At 41.0% G+C, this 19,647-nt stretch overlaps 1 protein-coding gene across 1 annotated transcript; it reads left to right on the top strand.

Moving 5' to 3' along the window:
- The first annotated feature begins 846 nt into the window (after positions 1-846).
- Positions 847-17,121, top strand: LOC146670039 (sodium- and chloride-dependent GABA transporter 2-like). Its single transcript, XM_085406733.1, has 14 exons — positions 847-1,042; positions 5,721-5,855; positions 5,939-6,079; positions 6,283-6,370; positions 8,215-8,347; positions 9,893-10,027; positions 10,122-10,225; positions 14,169-14,293; positions 14,510-14,622; positions 14,708-14,845; positions 15,060-15,162; positions 15,448-15,548; positions 15,642-15,812; positions 16,154-17,121. The coding sequence occupies exons 1-14, from the start codon at positions 868-870 to the stop codon at positions 16,247-16,249; spliced, it is 1,758 nt and encodes a 585-aa protein (XP_085262859.1). The 5' UTR covers positions 847-867; the 3' UTR covers positions 16,250-17,121.
- Positions 17,122-19,647: the final 2,526 nt, after the last annotated feature.

Below are 19,647 nucleotides of genomic sequence, written 5' to 3'. Positions count from 1 at the left end.
TTTCACCAGACTTTATGTAGCCCTGTGAAAAAGTGAGTGTGTCTTTACTGCTTGCACAGGAAATAAGATGCTAATTACTTAATTACAAACTGCACATCTGGAAAGGCACAGAGCTGAAAGGTCTATACATTATTTAGAGCAACTTATGCTCCCCTCAACGATCTTTTTTGAAGTAGGCCTTGCATATTTCTTTAAGACAATGCTAAACCGCATGCTGCAGTGTGTACACTACAGTATAGCTTCACAGTAGAAGAGTCCCAAATTTCCCTCTAAAAATAAACAAAATATCTATAAGTCTTCATTATTAAGAAGACAACATGGTGCATTTAGCTGATGGAACGAAATGTACACAGCACAGCACACAGAAAACGGCATCTAATGAGGCTTTAGAAATTCTTGGCCTCCTGGCAAAGACTCTCTTGGGGGCTTCAGTATTAAGTATTGGAAATTCCCTGCATGATCCTTGTTTTATTACACAAAACTGTAATAATGTATAACAATATACATGAATGCAAGAAGACTGAGAGGAGGCTAATCTCTGTTTTTAACTTGGTTAAACTATCACTATTACTGTAGTTGTTAGTCATTTATAGGTGGTTTGAGACAGTGAACCCTGCTTTCTAAGCCTTCAATACCATGCTCAAAAGGAGATTAGTCACACATGCTTCTCTCTCCTGTTTGTCGGCTATATGCTGGGAAATTACTTTTGGGTATAAATCTAGAGGTCCCCCTTGTGGCCGTGCAGGTCATCAATTAGATAAGCATTAGGTAACCCAATACAAATCTACATCAGACAGTCCCCAGCCAGTCAATCCAGACACTCAAGAGTCTTTGCCAGTACTACCATTAGACCACTTGCTCAGCAGTATGGCAGACTCTCTGTGCAGGCTGTTTCATCTCCCCACAAAGAGCACTTCAAAAACTGTTGAAGAGCGTGGCAAGTGGGGCAGCAAAAAGGAGTTCATCCTGTCTGTGGCCGGTGCTATTATTGGACTAGGCAATGTGTGGAGATTTCCATATCTTTGCTACAAGAATGGTGGAGGTAAGTATTTCTATTCATTATTCTTAATTAATAAAAGTGTAGTATTATGGTTGATCATAGTGGGGGTTTTTTCTTAAGGAATTAAGAAGATATGTTTTTATTATTCACCAAAGCACAATTATGGGCTTTAATTAGATATTTATTTTCACTGCCAAATACGTTCATTCAAAGTTTTGTTAAAAGCTGCAAATGATTAAAACTGTCCAATGTGAAGTGTATCTGCTATCCATCTGTCTCTGTCTGCCTGTTGATTAAGGATTTGACAGGTTACAAAAGGCTATAAAAATAACAGTCTGTGTCCATGCCAAAAATCACAATCAGATTCTTTGCTGAAGCCCTTTAAGTTCAGCATTGCTCCACTTGAATGAAAAATATCTAGCTGTGATGGTGCTAAACTGGAAACAAACTGGACATCGTAAACATTTCACGTGGCAGATTTTGATGATAACATTCCAAAAATGAACGAATGAAATCAAACGAACAAAAGATAAGATAAGATAAGATAAGATAACCTTTATTAGTCCCACACGTGGGAAATTTGTTTTGTCACAGCAGGAAGTGGACAGATGAAATATTATTAACTTACCTCTTAGGGATGGAAATGTTCATTTGAAAGTTGGTGATTTGCCCCTTCTTTGACCTTAAATGAGGACAGATATGTCAGAGGCATTTCAAACAAATAAACTTCAGGCCTAACGACTATTTTCAGCCATAGCAAAATGATGATATTATTTAAATGTTCTAGCTTTTATCCTTGAGAAATTGACAATCTGCTCATAGACATTATCAGCCGTTGTTCCAATTTGATTAAGTGTCCCCATAACAAGTGATAAATTCAGGGTTCTTATTTCCCATCCTTTTTTTTTTTCTTACTGAGAAAAGCCCTATGTCACAGAAGAATCACACATAGTCGTTCAAGGTAACACTTATTTGACAATGGAAGAAAGTGAACTGCACCAGAAAGAATCATCCTGCATCCTGCTTGGCAACAGCAATAAAAAATACTTGTGGCTTTATTAGCTTACCTCATAAAAAATAGCTGAACAATTGAATTATGTAAATATGAGTGTATCTAAGCTATCAGCTAACAGAGATATCTCAAAGGTGTCTGTCTTTTTCTAAATCATCCTATTTTAGACCACACACTATTACATACTATAACAGCATCATCCTGAAACCTGACCTGGTTTCTACTGTTGTACTTATAAACATCTCCCTGCAGTTATAAAAAATCTGAATCTCAGAAATAATAATGTAAAGACTGATGCTGCAGCAGATTCTGTAACCGTGTATAATTTTTTACATTCTGCTGGCTTCAGTCGTTTGTCAGTGTTCCTAATCCACATGAATAGTTCCTTTATCTTGATGTGTCATGGACAGGACACTGTAAGTGGCTGGGTATAGCTTTTGATAGTTAAGTTAAGCACCCCTACTGATTTAGTCATATTGTTTACTGTAACATTGTTCAATGTAAGAAGATTGGAAATTTAAATACTTTGCATAAAATCAACACAAAATGACGTCAGATTGTGCAGAAAAAAACTTATAATTTATAGTCATCTCATTAAAAGTGCATTGCAAAAAGATATCTCAAGATAGGTCCTCTAGGTGTTTTAATGAACTAGATGCAAATTTCTTTTTTTAAAAAAAAGATTGTTTTTGGGGCCTTTTGGACTTTACTAAATAAAACAATTAAGATAGATAACAAAATGAGGAGAGAGAAAGGGAAGACATGAAGCAAAGGGCAGCAGGTCCGGCTTAAAGCTGGGCCGCTGCACCACCGTATTTTACACCTTAGGCTTTGAACCTTTCCTAAAGTACATAGACTATAAAATATATTTATATTCAGACAAATTGCCTTCAACTGTGTCCTCTGTGTGAAAATTCAGTCAGAGATAGTTACAGTAATATTCACTTGTGTGTAACTGTGTGGTGTGGAATTGCCACAGGTTTTGGGGATGATCACACAGGAATTAACGATATTAAAGAAGTGGTTTGATATAAATAAATTATCATTGAATCTAGATAAAACCAAATTTATGTTGTTTGGAAACCAAAAGAAAAACATCGAAGTAGAAATATGTGTTGACAATGTATATTTAGAAAGAGTAAATGAAATAAAATTTCTTGGGGTGATCATTGACCACAAGCTCTGTTGGAAGCCACACATTACTTATGTTCGGGGGAAATTGGCACGGGGCATTGCCGTCCTGGGAAAAGCAAAGCATATGTTGGATCAGAAAGCACTGCACATTTTATACTGTGCTTTACTACTGCCATATATGAGCTACTGTGTAGAGGTCTGGGGAAACACATACAAAAGTAACACACAAACAATAACTATAATACAGAAAAGGGCCATTAGATTAATAAATAATGTAGGGTACAGGGACCATACAAATGCACTCTTTGTCAAAATGCAAGCTATTAAATTCCAAGACTTGGTGAAGCTTAAAACAGCGCTAATAATGTATAAAGTAAGAAATAAATTGCTTCCCAAAGAAATCTGTAAATTGTTCATAGAAAGAGAAGGTGGGTATAACTTAAGAGGGAAATGGAATTTAAAAATACAAAGTGCTAGAACAACTTTAAGAACTATGTCAATCTCAATTGCAGGAGTTAAATTATGGAACAGTCTAACAGAAGAAATAAAAGACAGTCAAAACATAAAACAGTTTAAAGTAAAATATAAAAACCTAATTTTAAATAAGTATAAGAATGAAGAAAACGGGGTTAACCCAGGACGGTAATGTTGCTGGTAATGGTGTTGCGGTTGTTTTTTTGTTTTTTTGTTTTGGTTTGTTTGTTTTTCCATAACTTGTGTATCTGCAAATATACACATTCTGTATTTTTCATATGAAAGAAACTATACTGTGGTGGGGCTTGCTAATTTCTTTTGTTGATTTATGTATGTTTTGTTTTGCTTTACTTCATATGTTTCATATGTTTCATATGTTGTTTGTTTAATTTAAGACAAAAAAAATTTAAATGAATGAGAGGTAAAACTTGAGGGGGTAGGGACAAATAAGTAAATACTTCAGCCTACTCCTTTTCAAACAAATAATCCATCCATCCATCCATCTTCATCCGCTTTATCCGAGGCCGGGTCGCGGGGGCAGCAGCCTAAGCAAAGAGGCCCAGACCTCCCTCTCCCCAGCCACCTCCTCCAGCTTATCCGAGGGAATACCAAGGCGTTCCCAGGCCAGCCGAGAGATATAATCTCTCAAGCATGTCCTGGGTCTGCCCCGGGGCCTCCTCCCGGTGGGACATACCTGGAACACCTCACCCAGGAGGCACCCAGGGGGCATCCTTGTCAGATGCTCGAACCACCTCAGCTGGCTCCTTTCGATGTGGAGCAGCAGCTGCTCTACTCTGAGCCCCTCCCGGATGGCCGAACTTCTCACCCTATCTCTAAGGGAGAGGCCAGCCACCCTTCGGAGGAAGCTCATTTCTGCCGCTTGTATCCGCGATCTCGTTCTTTCGGTCACTACCCACAGCTCGTGGCCATAGGTGAGGGTAGGGACGTAGATCTACCGGTAAATTGAGAGCTTCGCTTTTACACTCAGCTCCCTCTTCACCACGACGGACCGGTGCAGCGTCCGCATTACTGCAGCTGCAGCCCCAATCCGTCTGTCGATCTCCGGCTCCCTTCTCCCATCACTCGCGAACAAGACCCCGAGATACTTGAACTCCTCCACTTGGGGCAGGAACTCATCCCCGACCCGGAGTGGGCACTCCACCCTTTTCCGGCTGAGAACCATGGCCTCAGATTTGGAGGTGCTGATCCTCATTCCCGCTGCTTCACACTCGGCTGCGAACCGTTCCAGTGCGAGCTGGAGGCCCTCACCCGATGAAGCCAACAGAACCACATCATCTGCAAAAATCAGAGATGAGATTCTGAGGCCACCAAAGCGAAAGCCCTCCGCCACTTGGCTGCGCCTAGAAATCCTGTCCATAAAAATTATGAACAGCACCGGAGACAAAGGGCAGCCCTGGCAGAGCCCATCACCCACAGGGAACGAGTCCGACTTATTCCCGGCAATGCGAACCAAGCTCTTGCAACTGTTGTATAGGGATCGAATGGCCCGTAGCAATGGGCCAGACACCCCATACTCCCGCAACACCTCCCACAGGACACCCCGAGGGACACGGTCGAATGCCTTCTCCAAGTCCACAAAACACATGTAGACTGGTTGGGCAAACTCCCATGCACCCTCAAGTATCCTTGAGAGGATAAAGAGCTGGTCCAGTCAAACAAATAATGGAATGATATTTTGTAATGATTGTGAAGGCACATGTTTGAAATGTTTGAAATAAAAATGAACTGAACTGAACTGAACTGAACTAACTGTGTGTAACTGTGTGTCACTGCGGATACAAGTGAGACATCCATTCTAGCCAATCAGAAAAGTCTACTTCCATTAACAAAAAACAAACCATTTGTGGTGTACCCCAAGGTTCCCTCATGGGCCCAGTTCTTTTCAGTTCACTCATAATACCTTTATAGTCTACTAACTACAGATATGACATGTTTCTGTAGCTGCATTTTTCTCTCATGATTCAAAAGTATATCCTAGCATTGCCCAAGTAAGTACTTATTGTCTTGAAAGATGAACATGAATATTTTTGCAATATAGTATACCAGTCATGTGCTAATGTAGTTTGTTGTCACCTGCAGGCGCATTCTTCATCCCTTACGTCCTATTCCTTCTCACTTGTGGCATACCTCTATTTGTGCTGGAGACGGCACTGGGCCAGTACACTAGTCAGGGAGGAATCATGTGCTGGAGGAAGGTCTGCCCCTTGTTTGAAGGTGAGCTAACCACTGGAATTGTGGTGAAGCAGATCAATGAAGAAGAAGTAAGAGAATGCAATGCTAACAGTTGTTGTTTCCAGGCATGGGATATGCAAGCCAAATGATCATTTTCTACGGAGGCATCAGCTATATTGTGATTTTAGCCTGGGCTTTTCTCTACTTATTTTCTTCCTTCTCTGGAGAGTTGCCATGGGCCACCTGTAATAACACATGGAATACAAGTAAATACATATGTTGCTATTATACTTTTATCTGCCTTTGCATACACCAAAACATCAGTGGCCTTAAAAATAGTATGGATAATGTTAATGTCACTTCATTGTGTTTCTAAATGTGACATCTCGCTTAAGCAATTTAACTGACATAAATAAAATTCAAGCCTTTGAAGACTTGTCATCTTTAACTGTGTTTTAATCTATTTCAGATCGTTGTGTGGTAATAAACAACTACAATGCCACCCTCAACTGGACTTTACCTGTAAATTCATCATCTTCTGTTGTAGAATTTTGGCAGTGAGTTATCATGAGTTTTTTTAATAAAACTTCATTTGAAAGCTCAGCTATAGGTATACTATACTAAAGATAAAAGCTCTGCATGTCGATGCCACAGCCACATCAGATCTTTGTTTTTCCACACTGCTTTCGTGTGTTTCTTTGCATGTGCTATGATAAATTTGCCAGTTTTATCATGTAGTTTGTAAGGGTGCAACGATACTCGTATCGATATTGAACCGTTCAATACATTGCTTTCGGTTCGGTATGCATATGTATCGAACAATACAACATTTTTAATTTATTTTATCAACTTTTCTTCTGACGATGCTGTCTGTGTTGAGCGCTCAGTGGATCTGCGTTCGACTACTCCGCCTAGGCTGCACTGTCCAGCGCAGATCCACTGAGCGCAGCACAAGCTAGCAAGACAGAAGCTAAGCTCCTTGCAACATGGCAAATTGAACCTCCCCCACCCTCATTCAGATCTGGCTTTTGGAACTGTTTTGTTCTTCATGTGAAGTATGACCCTGAAGGTAAGCGCGTCATGGACAAAAGTAAAACAGTATGTTTGATGTGCCACGCAGTGCTCAATTACATGGGTGGGAACTAGTGCGTTAGCGCAGTTAGCTCGTTAACGTGTTGACACCGTCCAGCCCCACGCACAGGGCGATCCGTGGTAGCTCGTTAACGGAGATTTGCTGTGTTGTGGCGTTAACGTCATTTCAGATTAACGCTGACAGCACTAGTGGGAACACAACGAATATGACTGCACATTTACGCCGACATCATTCTAGTGCAAAGACAAGTGGAAGCAGACAAAACAACAAGCATGCATGCTACAAACTTTACCCGAGTCATTTAGACAGCCGTTAGCACATGATTCTCCTTATGGGGACCTGATATGTTTAATATGCTGCTGAGAATATAGCCCAGAAGAAGCGTATAGTATAGCTTTTATTTTGGAAAGAGCCATTTCTCTGTAATAAACTCTCTTTTCCAAAGATGAGTGATTTCTCTATCAGATAGATTATTTTTTTTATTACTTTGTTGTTTCAGCAACATTAAATTTAAAAACTGTACTTTTGAGTTAAAATATATATTTATAATTTTAATAAATGACAAATTAAAAAAGAATGAACATTTTTTTTGTATCGAAAAAATATAGAACCGTGACACCAAAGTATCGAACTGAACCGAACCGAGAATTTTGTGTATTGTTGCACCCCTAGTAGTTTGGTGAGTCCCCTTAGCGCCACACAGATGTCTGATTGCTCCTAACTGAAAACACCTTCAAACACAACGTGAAAACAAAATTACCTAATCTGCACTATTATGAAGTTTTATTCAGATCTTCTGCCTTATCTGAGAGACTCATATTTCCTGAGCAAGACAGTTCACGTGTAACAGCATATGCTGTAGCATCTGTCAGCATAGCTCCCCCACAGCACTGAGATGGGATCAATCAACCAGAATAATTGAAAACACCTGTGTACTAAAGGTGTGAAGTGATTTTAATTGCACATTCAAGCATATATCATTCTGAATAGTTTAATGAGCTTCAACTTCATCAGGTCTTTCATGTTGGCCCCAGTGACTTGTCAATCAAATATGTAACTAATAATATTTTTTCTGATATAAATGTTCCTGGGTATTGGATTTTCAACATGCAAACTCACGCAATGCTCACATGTTGCCCATTTTTGTAGCCCTCTCCAAACTCACACATATGTGTAGGTAATGACAGTAATGGTAAAAAAAAAATTAAAATCTTAACTAGTAACTACAGTCCAAAGATGAAGTTTTACACAACAACACATACTGCTTTAAAAGGCCATTCATCTAACTAACACTGCGTCATCTTTCAGGCGTCGGGTGTTGAACATATCCACTGGCATAGAGGCCTTGGGAAACATTCAGTGGGAACTTTCTCTGTGCCTTCTTCTAGCCTGGGTCATCTGCTACTTTTGTGTCTGGAAGGGAGTTAAATCCACAGGAAAGGTAACACTAAAATGACAAATGTGTGTCCGAGATTTGTAGTAGATACACCACTATTATCAATTTGAAGCTCCTACTTAGCTTTATTATTGAGTTATTGCATTCAGAAACTTGGGTGACCACAATGCCCGCCCACCCGCCTACTAGCCCACCCCCACCGACCAGCCTACACGGCAGGGTGATGAAAAACCCCCATCAGCCTTTTACAGCTGAGTACTAAAAACCCTTTTAGGAGACTTTTGTTCCACTTAGCACACACCGCATGCTTAACAAAGAAGATAATGTTTGGCACTTAAATTCAATGACAGACATGGTACAGGATGTCTAGTTCACAAAACGTTATAATCAGTGGTTACTTGATGATGAAGGGGTCATAAATAATCTGAAACACTTTCCCTCCTGTTCTAAAATCACCCACAACAACTTTTCCTCACTGAGAATGGCTGAGTGACTAAGGTGTGGCATGGAAAATAACAGACCAGAACTCCCAGACAGCCACAGTTTTTTTTTTTTTGGGCTGCTGCCAAGCCAATAGTTCAGTGTTACGTGTGCTTAGCTTTCAAAGCAGACCACAACACATAACAGTGTTGTCATGCAGTTGTGGTTGTGTCAGACCTGCAGCCACATGCAATCAGATTGTTGGACTCAGTATTAAAGAAATTACTGGTGATTAGTTAAAATAGGAAGCAGCCACACTGAAGCCACCCAAGGCACAATTCTAGTTTGGTTAAATTTAGATGTTAAGATATCAACAAATTTCCCACGTATGGGACTAATAAAGGATTATCTCTTATCTGAGATACTTAAAAAAAAAAAGTTTGGTTAAACTACTTTGTAAAGAAAAAAGCAGGCCCCTTTTTCACATAAACTACAAAAACAAAAAATAACTCCCGTATACATGGGGAAAAAAACACGTTGTGATGTAACATATTCAGTCTATATAACCCAAAGGTTTGTTTTGTCTAGACCGATAAAAAAAAGTAACTGAACAATTTGAATCTTTCAAATATAAACTTAAAGCAGCCACGAGCAAGCTAATGTCAAATACGGTTGCGAGTTTAATTTCATATAGAAAGCAACAGTTTGACGAAACGTTATGAAACACGCGAAGACTCTCGTGTGCCTCGTTCAGTGGATAGGCATGACTCATGTGAGGCTTGTGATTTGTGAGAAAGTGAATTGGAAGTGCTGACTGGGAAATCTCTCTGTGGGAGAGACGTGTGCAATAGATCCCAGCTGTCTCTGCCATATAATTACCTACTGTAGCGTGTAGTAACTTATTTTCTTCCTAAATCACTGGAGTTAATTGAATTAATCCACTGGTGCCTTTTTTCCTGAAGTGATACAGTTAGAAAATTCAAGATTGTAAAAACAATAAATAAAGATAGTCTTATTAAGTAACATTGATGGATTGGTGAAAATTTTTTAAAAAGGTTTGCACAGCCAAAATCACAGCATTGTCACAACATATCCCCTTGCAAATGTTACCATGCCCTCTATTGTTAGTTATGGTGTACTTTTTGTATTGCCCGTTTTATTTTTTTACAGGCTACATATTTCACAGCCACATTCCCCTTCATCACATTAGCTGTGCTGTTTGTCAGAGGAATAACCCTTCCCGGAGCTTTCCATGGGATCAAATACTACTTGTATCCGAATCTGGCACGGCTTGCTGACCCACAGGTATTATTTAGTCTATTTTCTTTTGATTTTTGTGCCACGATAACAGCATTTAGTAGCAGCATTTTTGGAAAAATAATCTTCTGTTGGTTTACAGGTCTGGATGGATGCTGGAACACAAATATTTTATTCTTATGCCATATGTTTGGGATGCCTGACTACACTTGGAAGCTACAACAAGTACAACAATAACTGTTATAGGTGACTACCTGATGAAGATCTAATTTGATGGTTTAAATCACAATTTGCAATTATGTCCTACTATAGCTGCTAATTCCTAATGCTAAAGAATTATCAGTTAATAAGACTTGTGTAAAAGATTCAAAATCTTAATTAAATTTTTTCATTACAAGTGTCAAACCCTTACTATGAGTCAATGTAACTTTAACCTGCACCCAAACAAAAGAATTTAATAGCACTGACCAACACTGTTGTGATAATGCAGGAACAACACAAAATGTGAGATACAGCATGAAGAAGAATTAAATTCACATCAGCACAACTTCCATAAATATGACACACACCCCAAACACACACACACACACAAAATGTCACGGCGGGGTGCGCCGATGTGTGCGGAAGCAGGACCCAAAAGCAGATGATGACGAGGGATAGTAATGATTAACAGAAAAGTGAACCTTTATTGCGATGACGGCAGGAAATAAACCAAGAGACCAAAGCAAACAGGCAAAACACTAAGAAACAAAACACTGAACTGACAAAACACTAAGAAACAAAACACTAAAGGTACTAAGACCAAAAACTATAACTATGACCGAGGTGGAAAATAAACAGGCTATGACTATGACCATGATTCTGGTGAGAATAAACAGACGAACTGACAATGGCATGAAGAAAACAAAAGGCTTAAATACAGACATGAGGTGATCAGGGGAAGTGGCGACACATGGGGGAAAACAGCTGACAGACATAAACCTAATGACAGGACCAGGAGAGGAAAGCTAAATACAATGAACAAAGAACACATGACATTGTCAGAATAAAACAGGAAATGACAACACAACTTAACAGACCTAATACGTGATGAAATAAATAGAAAACCCCAAAACATAGAAAACCCAGGAACAATAACTGCCTAAACTAAAGGCAAATAGGAAATAACACAAAACTAACAACATCTCAAAAAATGAGAACAATACAAAGAAAGCTCAAAGTGCTGGGTCGGAGACCCAGCCTGTGACAGAGCCCCCCCCTTAAGGGCGGATTCCAGACGCCCCAAAACCTCGAAAAACAAAACCAAAAACAACCCACCAAGGGCGGGCGGCGGGGGTCCAGGTCGGAGGGCCAGAAACAAGGCCAAAAAAACAAAAAGTCCATCAAAATCACAGGAGCGCAGGGAACGGTTCATGACTCCTCAGGGGGCCGACCCGGAGGGTGACGGTCCAGAAAGTCATAGTTCATGCGATCAGGGGGCCGTCCGTGCGGACGGCAACGGCGGCGACACGGAAACGGTTCAGGGGGCCGACCGTGCGGACGGCAACGGCGGCGACACGGAAACCGTTCAGGGGGCCGACCGTGCGGACGGCAACGGCGTAGAAACAGTTCAGGCGGCCGACCGTGCGGAAGGCGGCGGCGGCGCCCAAGTGTCAGGCGTACCGGCCGAGGCTTGGAGGGCACAGGACCAGGCGACGCTAAAGCACAGGCAGAGGCCGGACCAGGCGTAGCTGAAGACTCTGACGAGGCCGGAGCTGAAGACTCTGACGAGGCCGGAGCTGAAGACTCTGACGAGGCCGGAGCTGAAGACTCTGACGAGGCCGGAGCTGAAGACTCTGACGAGGCCGGACCAGACGAGGACGAAGGCTCTGAGGCTGCGGCTGACGAAGCACAGGCTGGAGCTGCGGCTGACGAAGCACAGGCTGGAGCTGGACCGGGCGAAGCACAGACCGGAGCTGGACCGGGCGTAGCAGAGGCAGAACCAGGTGACAGTGAGGCAGCCACAGGTGGTGAAGCAGAAGGTGGCTGGACGGGCTCCTCAGGCCCTCCAGCTGACGAAGCATGAGGCTGAACGGGCTCCTCGGGCCCGCCAGCTGACGTGGCGTGAGGCTGGACGGGCTCCTCGGGCCCCCCAGCAGACGTGGCTTGAGGCTGGACGGGCTCCTTGGGCCCTCCAGCTGACGAGGCTTGAGGCTGGATGGGCTCCTTGGGCCCTCCAGCTGACGAGGCATGAGGCTGGATGGGCTCCCCGGGCCCTCCAGCTGACGAGGCATGAGGCTGGATGGGCTCCTTGGGCCCCCCAGCAGACGAGGCTTGAGGCTGGTGTGGTTCTCCTGAACCTTCAGCAGACGAAGCATGAAGCTGGCTGGGTTCTCCTGAACCTCCGGCAAACGAAACATGAGGCTGGCTGGGTTCTCCTGAACCTCCAGCAGACGAAACATGAGGCCGGACGGGCTCCCCGGGCCCTCCGGCTGACACTGAAATTGGCTGCACCAGCTGTACCTCCGTCTCCGGCTCCAAACCGGCCTGGATAGCAGTACCACAGCAGCTTAGCTGAGCCTGATGGCTAGCTTTTCCAGGGCAAACAGTCTCTGTATAGCCGGGCTCATTAACCGGAAAAGTAGTGTCAATTTCAACAACTTCCTGAGAGAAAACATGAGGAGCCAAAATGTAATCACTCACTTGCGTTTGTGATACGGAGCGTCGGTGGCGCGCACGCCGCTTTTTCTTAGGAGTGGAAGACGGCGGAGCGATGGGTGGAAGTCCTTGGTAACTCCGAGGTCCCCCGAGAGCCAGTCGAGTTCCCCGGAAAGAGTGCTCGTGCTCCGGAATGAGCCACGGCTTCCACCGGAGCTCCTCCTCCAAGAGAGCGCAGAATATAGACTGGCGCTCGTCGTCGTCCAAGTCTATGGTGTGCGGCGCTTCCTCGCGCTGAACTGTGACAGGAGTATGGCGAGACTGTGATGAGGGCGTGGAAACTGGTGAGCTGAGAGGTGGTGACGCTGCGGCGAATCTCAGCGAACCGACACGAACACACTCAGGTTCCGGAGGCAGCAATGGAGATGACTGATTGTGGGGTTGTTGTGACTGGTGGGTGCTGGAAGCCTTTTCCTGACTCGACAGTCCCTGGGCCTGCAGCATCTCCTTTATCCTCGTAAAGGCATCAACGATGGCAGGTGAGTCCGGGAGCTGGAGAAGGCGGGGATCCCTCTCCATAATAGCTTCAGCAGTGTTAATCATTACCAGCTTGCTCTTCAAATCGGGCGCTGTGAGGACGCGGTTGAGGATCGCTTGGATCTGAGCCATGTCCTCCAGACACTCGGTGAGAGCAGAGTCTGCTGGGTCCATGACTGGTCAGTTCGTTCTGTCACGGCGGGGTGCGCCGATGTGTGCGGAAGCAGGACCCAAAAGCAGATGATGACGAGGGATAGTAATGATTAACAGAAAAGTGAACCTTTATTGCGATGACGGCAGGAAATAAACCAAGAGACCAAAGCAAACAGGCAAAACACTAAGAAACAAAACACTGAACTGACGAAACACTAAGAAACAAAACACTAAAGGTACTAAGACCAAAAACTATAACTATGACCGAGGTGGAAAATAAACAGGCTATGACTATGACCATGATTCTGGTGAGAATAAACAGACGAACTGACAATGGCATGAAGAAAACAAAAGGCTTAAATACAGACATGAGGTGATCAGGGGAAGTGGCGACACATGGGGGAAAACAGCTGACAGACATAAACCTAATGACAGGACCAGGAGAGGAAAGCTAAATACAATGAACAAAGAACACATGACATTGTCAGAATAAAACAGGAAATGACAACACAACTTAACAGACCTAATACGTGATGAAATAAATAGAAAACCCCAAAACATAGAAAACCCAGGAACAATAACTGCCTAAACTAAAGGCAAATAGGAAATAACACAAAACTAACAACATCTCAAAAAATGAGAACAATACAAAGAAAGCTCAAAGTGCTGGGTCGGAGACCCAGCCTGTGACACAAAAACCCCAAACATAAGTGTGCATCAGGATAGGCAAAGAACAGAAGACACATACACAGAGAGAGACATTTTTGGAGGTTTTAGTAATTTCTTGTTATCACAGTGTCAGTCCTTGTTGTACGTTACCGATTCACAAATAAAGACAGGAAGCTTTGTTTCTGATTTGCAGAGACTCCTTCTATCTTTGCTTGTTGAACAGTGGGACCAGCTTCGTATCAGGCTTTGCGATCTTCTCAGTTTTGGGCTACATGTCACAAAAACAGGGTGTGGACATTGCTACAGTTGCTGAATCAGGTGAGGCTGCACACCTGCTTGGTTAGATTTCAGACTGGCATGTGTTTTTTTTTTCTCTAAAGTTACGGATTGTTAATTGAAAAATAATCTTTTTCCTCATGACAATTATTAAGCCTGGAACCTTCTAAATGTTAAAATGCATTAAACATTTCTCCGTAAACCGAAGACACTGTGGCACTCTGACATGATTTACTTGTTCTTGGTTTCACTCTGTAGGTCCAGGACTTGTCTTCATAGTTTACCCACAAGCTGTGACCCTGCTGCCATGGCCTCAGGTCTGGTCTGTGTGCTTTTTCACCATGATCATCTTACTGGGAATAGATGGCCAGGTCAGCTTCAGTCTTTCCTATGTCTCGTAAAAAATCTCTTGCTTAACTTATCTTGACACTAACCTGTCTTTGTGTTACTCTCCAGTTTGCAGGTCTCGAGAGCATCATGACCTCGTTAACAGATGTGTACCCAGCCCAGATACGAAAAGGATACCGCAGAGAGCTTTATCTGATGCTGATCTGTGCGCTCTGCTATATGTTTGGTCTGTTATTAGTGTCAGAGGTGAGCTGTCAGAAGCACATTTATTGTTGGTCAAATGTAATCAGTTTACTGTGTAAAATTTTTTTCCAGCATGGTCAAATGACACAAAATACACAGTAGGTACACTCCTAAAATGTGTTTTTGTTTCCATTAAATCAACAGGATTTTGAGTTGTTTGCAGTAATACTTTTTTTTAAATAAATCAAATCCACTGTATTCGCTGCTTTCATTTTAGGCTGGCGCATACATTCTGCAGATCTTTGATCACTATGTATGCAGTGGGCCCACTCTTGTTCTGATGGCAATTTTCCAGTCAGTGATTATTGGATGGATCTATGGTATGTTATAAATGTCAGTGGTACAATTGTTTATATATATATATATATATATATGGAAACCAAAGAGAAACGGAGGTTCACACCCTTCAATGTGCAGACATGGAAAGACATGTAAGTGGAGGAGGCAGCAACAGCAAGCTCCTTGTGCAGGAAAGAGTATGCATTGTTGCGCTTATAGTTGCTGCAAATTGGAAATTAGCAGCAACTGTGAGCATGCTAACCCAGGTAAAAATAGCCCTAGCTTCTTTTTTGTTTACAATAATTAAATAAATACTTCTGTCCTAGGTGCTCAACGCTTCTGTGACAACATTGAGGACATGATTGGTTACAAACCTCTGTCACTAATCAAGTACTGCTGGCTGTATGCCATTCCTCTTATTTGCAGTGTAAGCATCTGAAGCAGTCTGACTAAATAGTTTATCGATATTGTATAATTTCCATCTTTCACTGATTATTATTGACGATGATTTCCTTTAAAGGGAACCCTTGTGTTTTTGCTGATAAGTTACACACCACTGAAATTCAACAACACCTACGTGTATCCTTGGTGGGCTTACTGGATTGGCTGGTTCCTCGCCATGTCGTCTCTTTCTATGATCCCAGTCACTATGATCTACAAACTGGCCAAAGGTAGAGGGAGTCTCTGGCAGGTCAGTGATGTTACTAGTGGCAGCTTTGTATTTGAATAACTAACTGTGATGTTCATCGGCGTAACTTTGTTCTGAACATTGGAGGGGTCAAGATCTCTCTCTAAATAAATAAATAAATAAATCTGGGTAAATTCCCAGATGATTAAACATGCAACTATTTTGCTGGTAATACCTGAAATGAGTAAAGAAAATCAACAGCCTATCTATGAAAGGTCATTCATAATTGTATTGGAGAGGTTATATTGGTCGGGTCTGATTATTGGAGGGTAATAACCCCCTTAACCCCCCTGGAAATTATGCCCCTGGTGATATTCATTGACAATCTTAATGCCTTTTTCCAGCGTCTTAAGACCAGCTCCCGCCCAGCAGATGATCTTCCAGTGATGGCAGAGGTGACAGCAAAAGAAAGGGCGAGCTTCACTGCATGTCCACGATAATGGAGCAAATGACCATATTTTTAAAAAATCCAAACTTTAAGAGCAACTTTAATTTTTTTTATTTCAAAAATATGTAGAGTAGCTTGTTTACTGCATGGTTTTATATGGTGGGTCATTTTTAGTACAGCAAATTGTTTTAACACAAAAAGACCAGCTTGACAGATCAAAGATCTAAAATAAGCTTGTTTTTTTTTTTTATTAAATTGTGTTGAAATTCACTGCCATCATTGCTATATTCAACTCTAAGCTAAAAGGACAAAGTGGTACAGAACGACAAAGTTCCTCTGGCATTAACATCAGCACAAAAGCTGTGTCCTAGGAGCTACATGGCATGGCTTTTCTGTAAGTGTAATATGTAGGTGGTGCAGTACTTTTATCCATAAAGATTATCATCATATTATCAGCATTCCAAATTCTCATTTGTGTTTTTCACTGGGAGGAAAAAATAGCATTTTTTTTACTACATATAAATTTAAATGAATATACAGTACCTCTTTTACAGTTGTCATAGGTGTAATGATGCTTCCTGCTTGAATTTATACAATAATTCTACAATATCTTATAAGCTAGTTTTACTTTGTTATTTTTTAGGGGTAAGTATTTTCTTGGATTAAAGTAGTATTAAGAGCTTTTTTATTTTACTTCTATATTTACGCATGGATTTACATTTCTATTAAGAACTCTAGAACAGCTATAAACATAATGGGTTTGGGTCACTGACTATATGCACCATGACAGCATGACAGGTAAATTTCTGTGGCTAACATTTATTCAGGGTCTAATTCATGTATTTTTATTAAATATAATACACCAAATATGTATATCCTCCACAAAGGTATTAGGACTTGCTTGAATCTGTAACACAATTTTTTTTAACACTTTAATTCAGAGTTTTCCTTTTTTCTAAAGTATTTTTGTACTGATTAAGGGTTTTTATTCAACATGTGACTTTAAATTTGTATAATAAAATAATTTTGGGGGTAATTTTGCTTCTTTGCTTTTATTTTGCATGGAAAAAAAATTACTACAAAAAACGACCACCTGCCATTCTTGTTAAACCCATTCACAGCGTATATAGCCTGTACAGTGACTTTGTATCTGTCACAGTCTGGCTGAGGCAGACTGTATATGTTGTGAAAAAGGACTTGAATGCAGACCGAAACACAATGTGAAATGTGATGTGGATTAACAGAAAACGAGCAGTTTATTATCGCTGGCAAAATAAATACAAACGAAGGGCATGGGTGAACTAAATAATAACCTGAACTGGGTGAACTAAAATGAAACATGAAAAACCCTTAAACATGGAGAACTGGCGTGGCTACCCGGTGACACGATGTGGACTAGCAGTCGCCCTGACAAGGAATGACTGAAAACACACGGACTAAATACACACAAGAGGCTAATGAGGGAAGTGGGAACACATGGGGAAAACAGCTGACACACATGAACACAACGAAGTCACAGGGGAAGTGTAAAACTAAACACACTGAACATAGAAACACAAGACCTCTTCAAAATAAAACAGGAAACATAATGGGACGCAGACATGACAATAAATAGTGAGGGGAACATAAATACAGGGGTAGAAAAAACAAAGTGAATCTAAATAAACAAATGAACTTAAGCAAACCATAAACATCAAAATAAACTAAAACTCAAAATGCTGGGTTAAAAGACCCAGGATCGTGACAGTGTCACTTAGAATAGAATAGAATAGAATAGAATAGAATAGAATAGAATAGCCTTTATTGTCATTGTACAGAGTACAACGAAATTGGAGTGCCACTCCATTGGTGCAAGTTTCAATAATAAATATAAATGTAAAATATAAAAAGTACAAAAAAACAATCGTAAGTACTCAAACAATAGTATGTACAATATATACAGGATAGCAGCATTAATATAATGACAGTATGAATAGCAGCATAATACAATGACAGTGACGGTATGGAATAGGTTCAATTGTTTTTGTGCTTATTTACTACGGTGATAGCTCTGGGAAAGAAGCTATCCCTGAATCTGTTTGTCCTGGTTTTATGTGACCTGTACCGTCGGCCTGATGGTAATAGTTCAAACAGTTGGTTGCTGGGGTGAGAGTAGTCCTTGATGATATTGCCAGCTCTGCTGAAGTACCTTATATACTTTGCTGTGTTACAGCTACAATTATAGTCACTTAAAGCCAGTTTTCAGAACACAGAGCATGTTATGAAGTCCAAAAAAACTTGCAGAGCATTTAATATTGCCCTGGAAGAAGCCAGGAGCCGTGGGGATTTTTTAGGCTTGACTGTCTGACAGAACTATAACAGACCCAACAAAAAACCTTTGGTAAGGCAGTAGAACAACAAACATGTTGAATTCATGGACTGAAAATATTTTTAGTAAAATATGAAAAATTATTCGTTTTCTATTTTTTTCATTAAATCTCTAATACATTAAAGTGTGCAACCAGTGGACTATATGATACTTTCCAGTGTAATCTTACCTGAATTTTGCAAAAATGTTTTTTTTTTTTTTATTAAACTGTCTACAATGTGCAGCCCCTCAGTTTATCCACTGTCTGAAACAAATTTGTTTTGGTTTTTTACAGTAGCTTCTCTCAAGTTAAGGTCAACCTTCCCTTAAACTGCCTTACTGACTGCCGCGCACACACAAATACTTTTAAACAGCCGTTGAGCAAGACTTCTGTACTGACAGAACTGCTGTATGTAGCTAAGTTAATCATTTTAAAGAGGTGCTGAATCCATGCAACAAATGTGGTTTCAAAGGATGAAATGGCTGCTGAAATGAGGTCTCACTTCTCGCTTGTGAAGTGATCTCGGCTGACTGTAACAGATTAGTTTGTAAATCCATCAGATAACCTTTGTGAAAGTTAAAAGCTATCCCTCTGAATTCTGTGGGAAAAAAGAAAAAAAGTAGAATCCATTATAGTGCACTATTGGACTGATTGTATTTCCAGATACAATATTTTGTGTTTCATCAAAATGGGGCAGCATGGCTGTGTGCTGTTTATTTTTGATCCTTTATTATATTTATTTATTTTTTAAGTCTTTCAGCTGCTCCCTTGGCACAAGTAGCCCTGCATATTTGTCTTACACCAGATGACCATCCCAGCCACGCAACACAAATTTGATTTATGTCTCCTGCTGGAATTGAACCAGCAACCTTTGTTTGCTTGGTAAATATGTAAACAGCTACACAGCTACTGTTTCACTTCAAGTTTTACTGAAAGATGACCTAATTTCCTTTGAACTGTTTCACTGTAGATTTTGATTGGCTGTATTAGATGGAAATACTTGAGGAAATTAAAAAAGCAAGAATTATAATATTGCTTTATAATAATTATAATATAATGGGGCTTCATCTGAAGATTATCTGTACAAGATGGGAAAATTGTG

Source organism: Rhamphochromis longiceps, linkage group LG5, assembly GCF_057381845.1.
Source record: "Rhamphochromis longiceps isolate RC_006_pf linkage group LG5, R_longiceps_female_GT1.1, whole genome shotgun sequence".
Taxonomy (NCBI): Eukaryota; Metazoa; Chordata; class Actinopteri; order Cichliformes; family Cichlidae; genus Rhamphochromis; species Rhamphochromis longiceps.
Note: the sequence above shows the minus strand (reverse complement) of the source record. Positions and strands in the feature narration are given on the sequence as shown.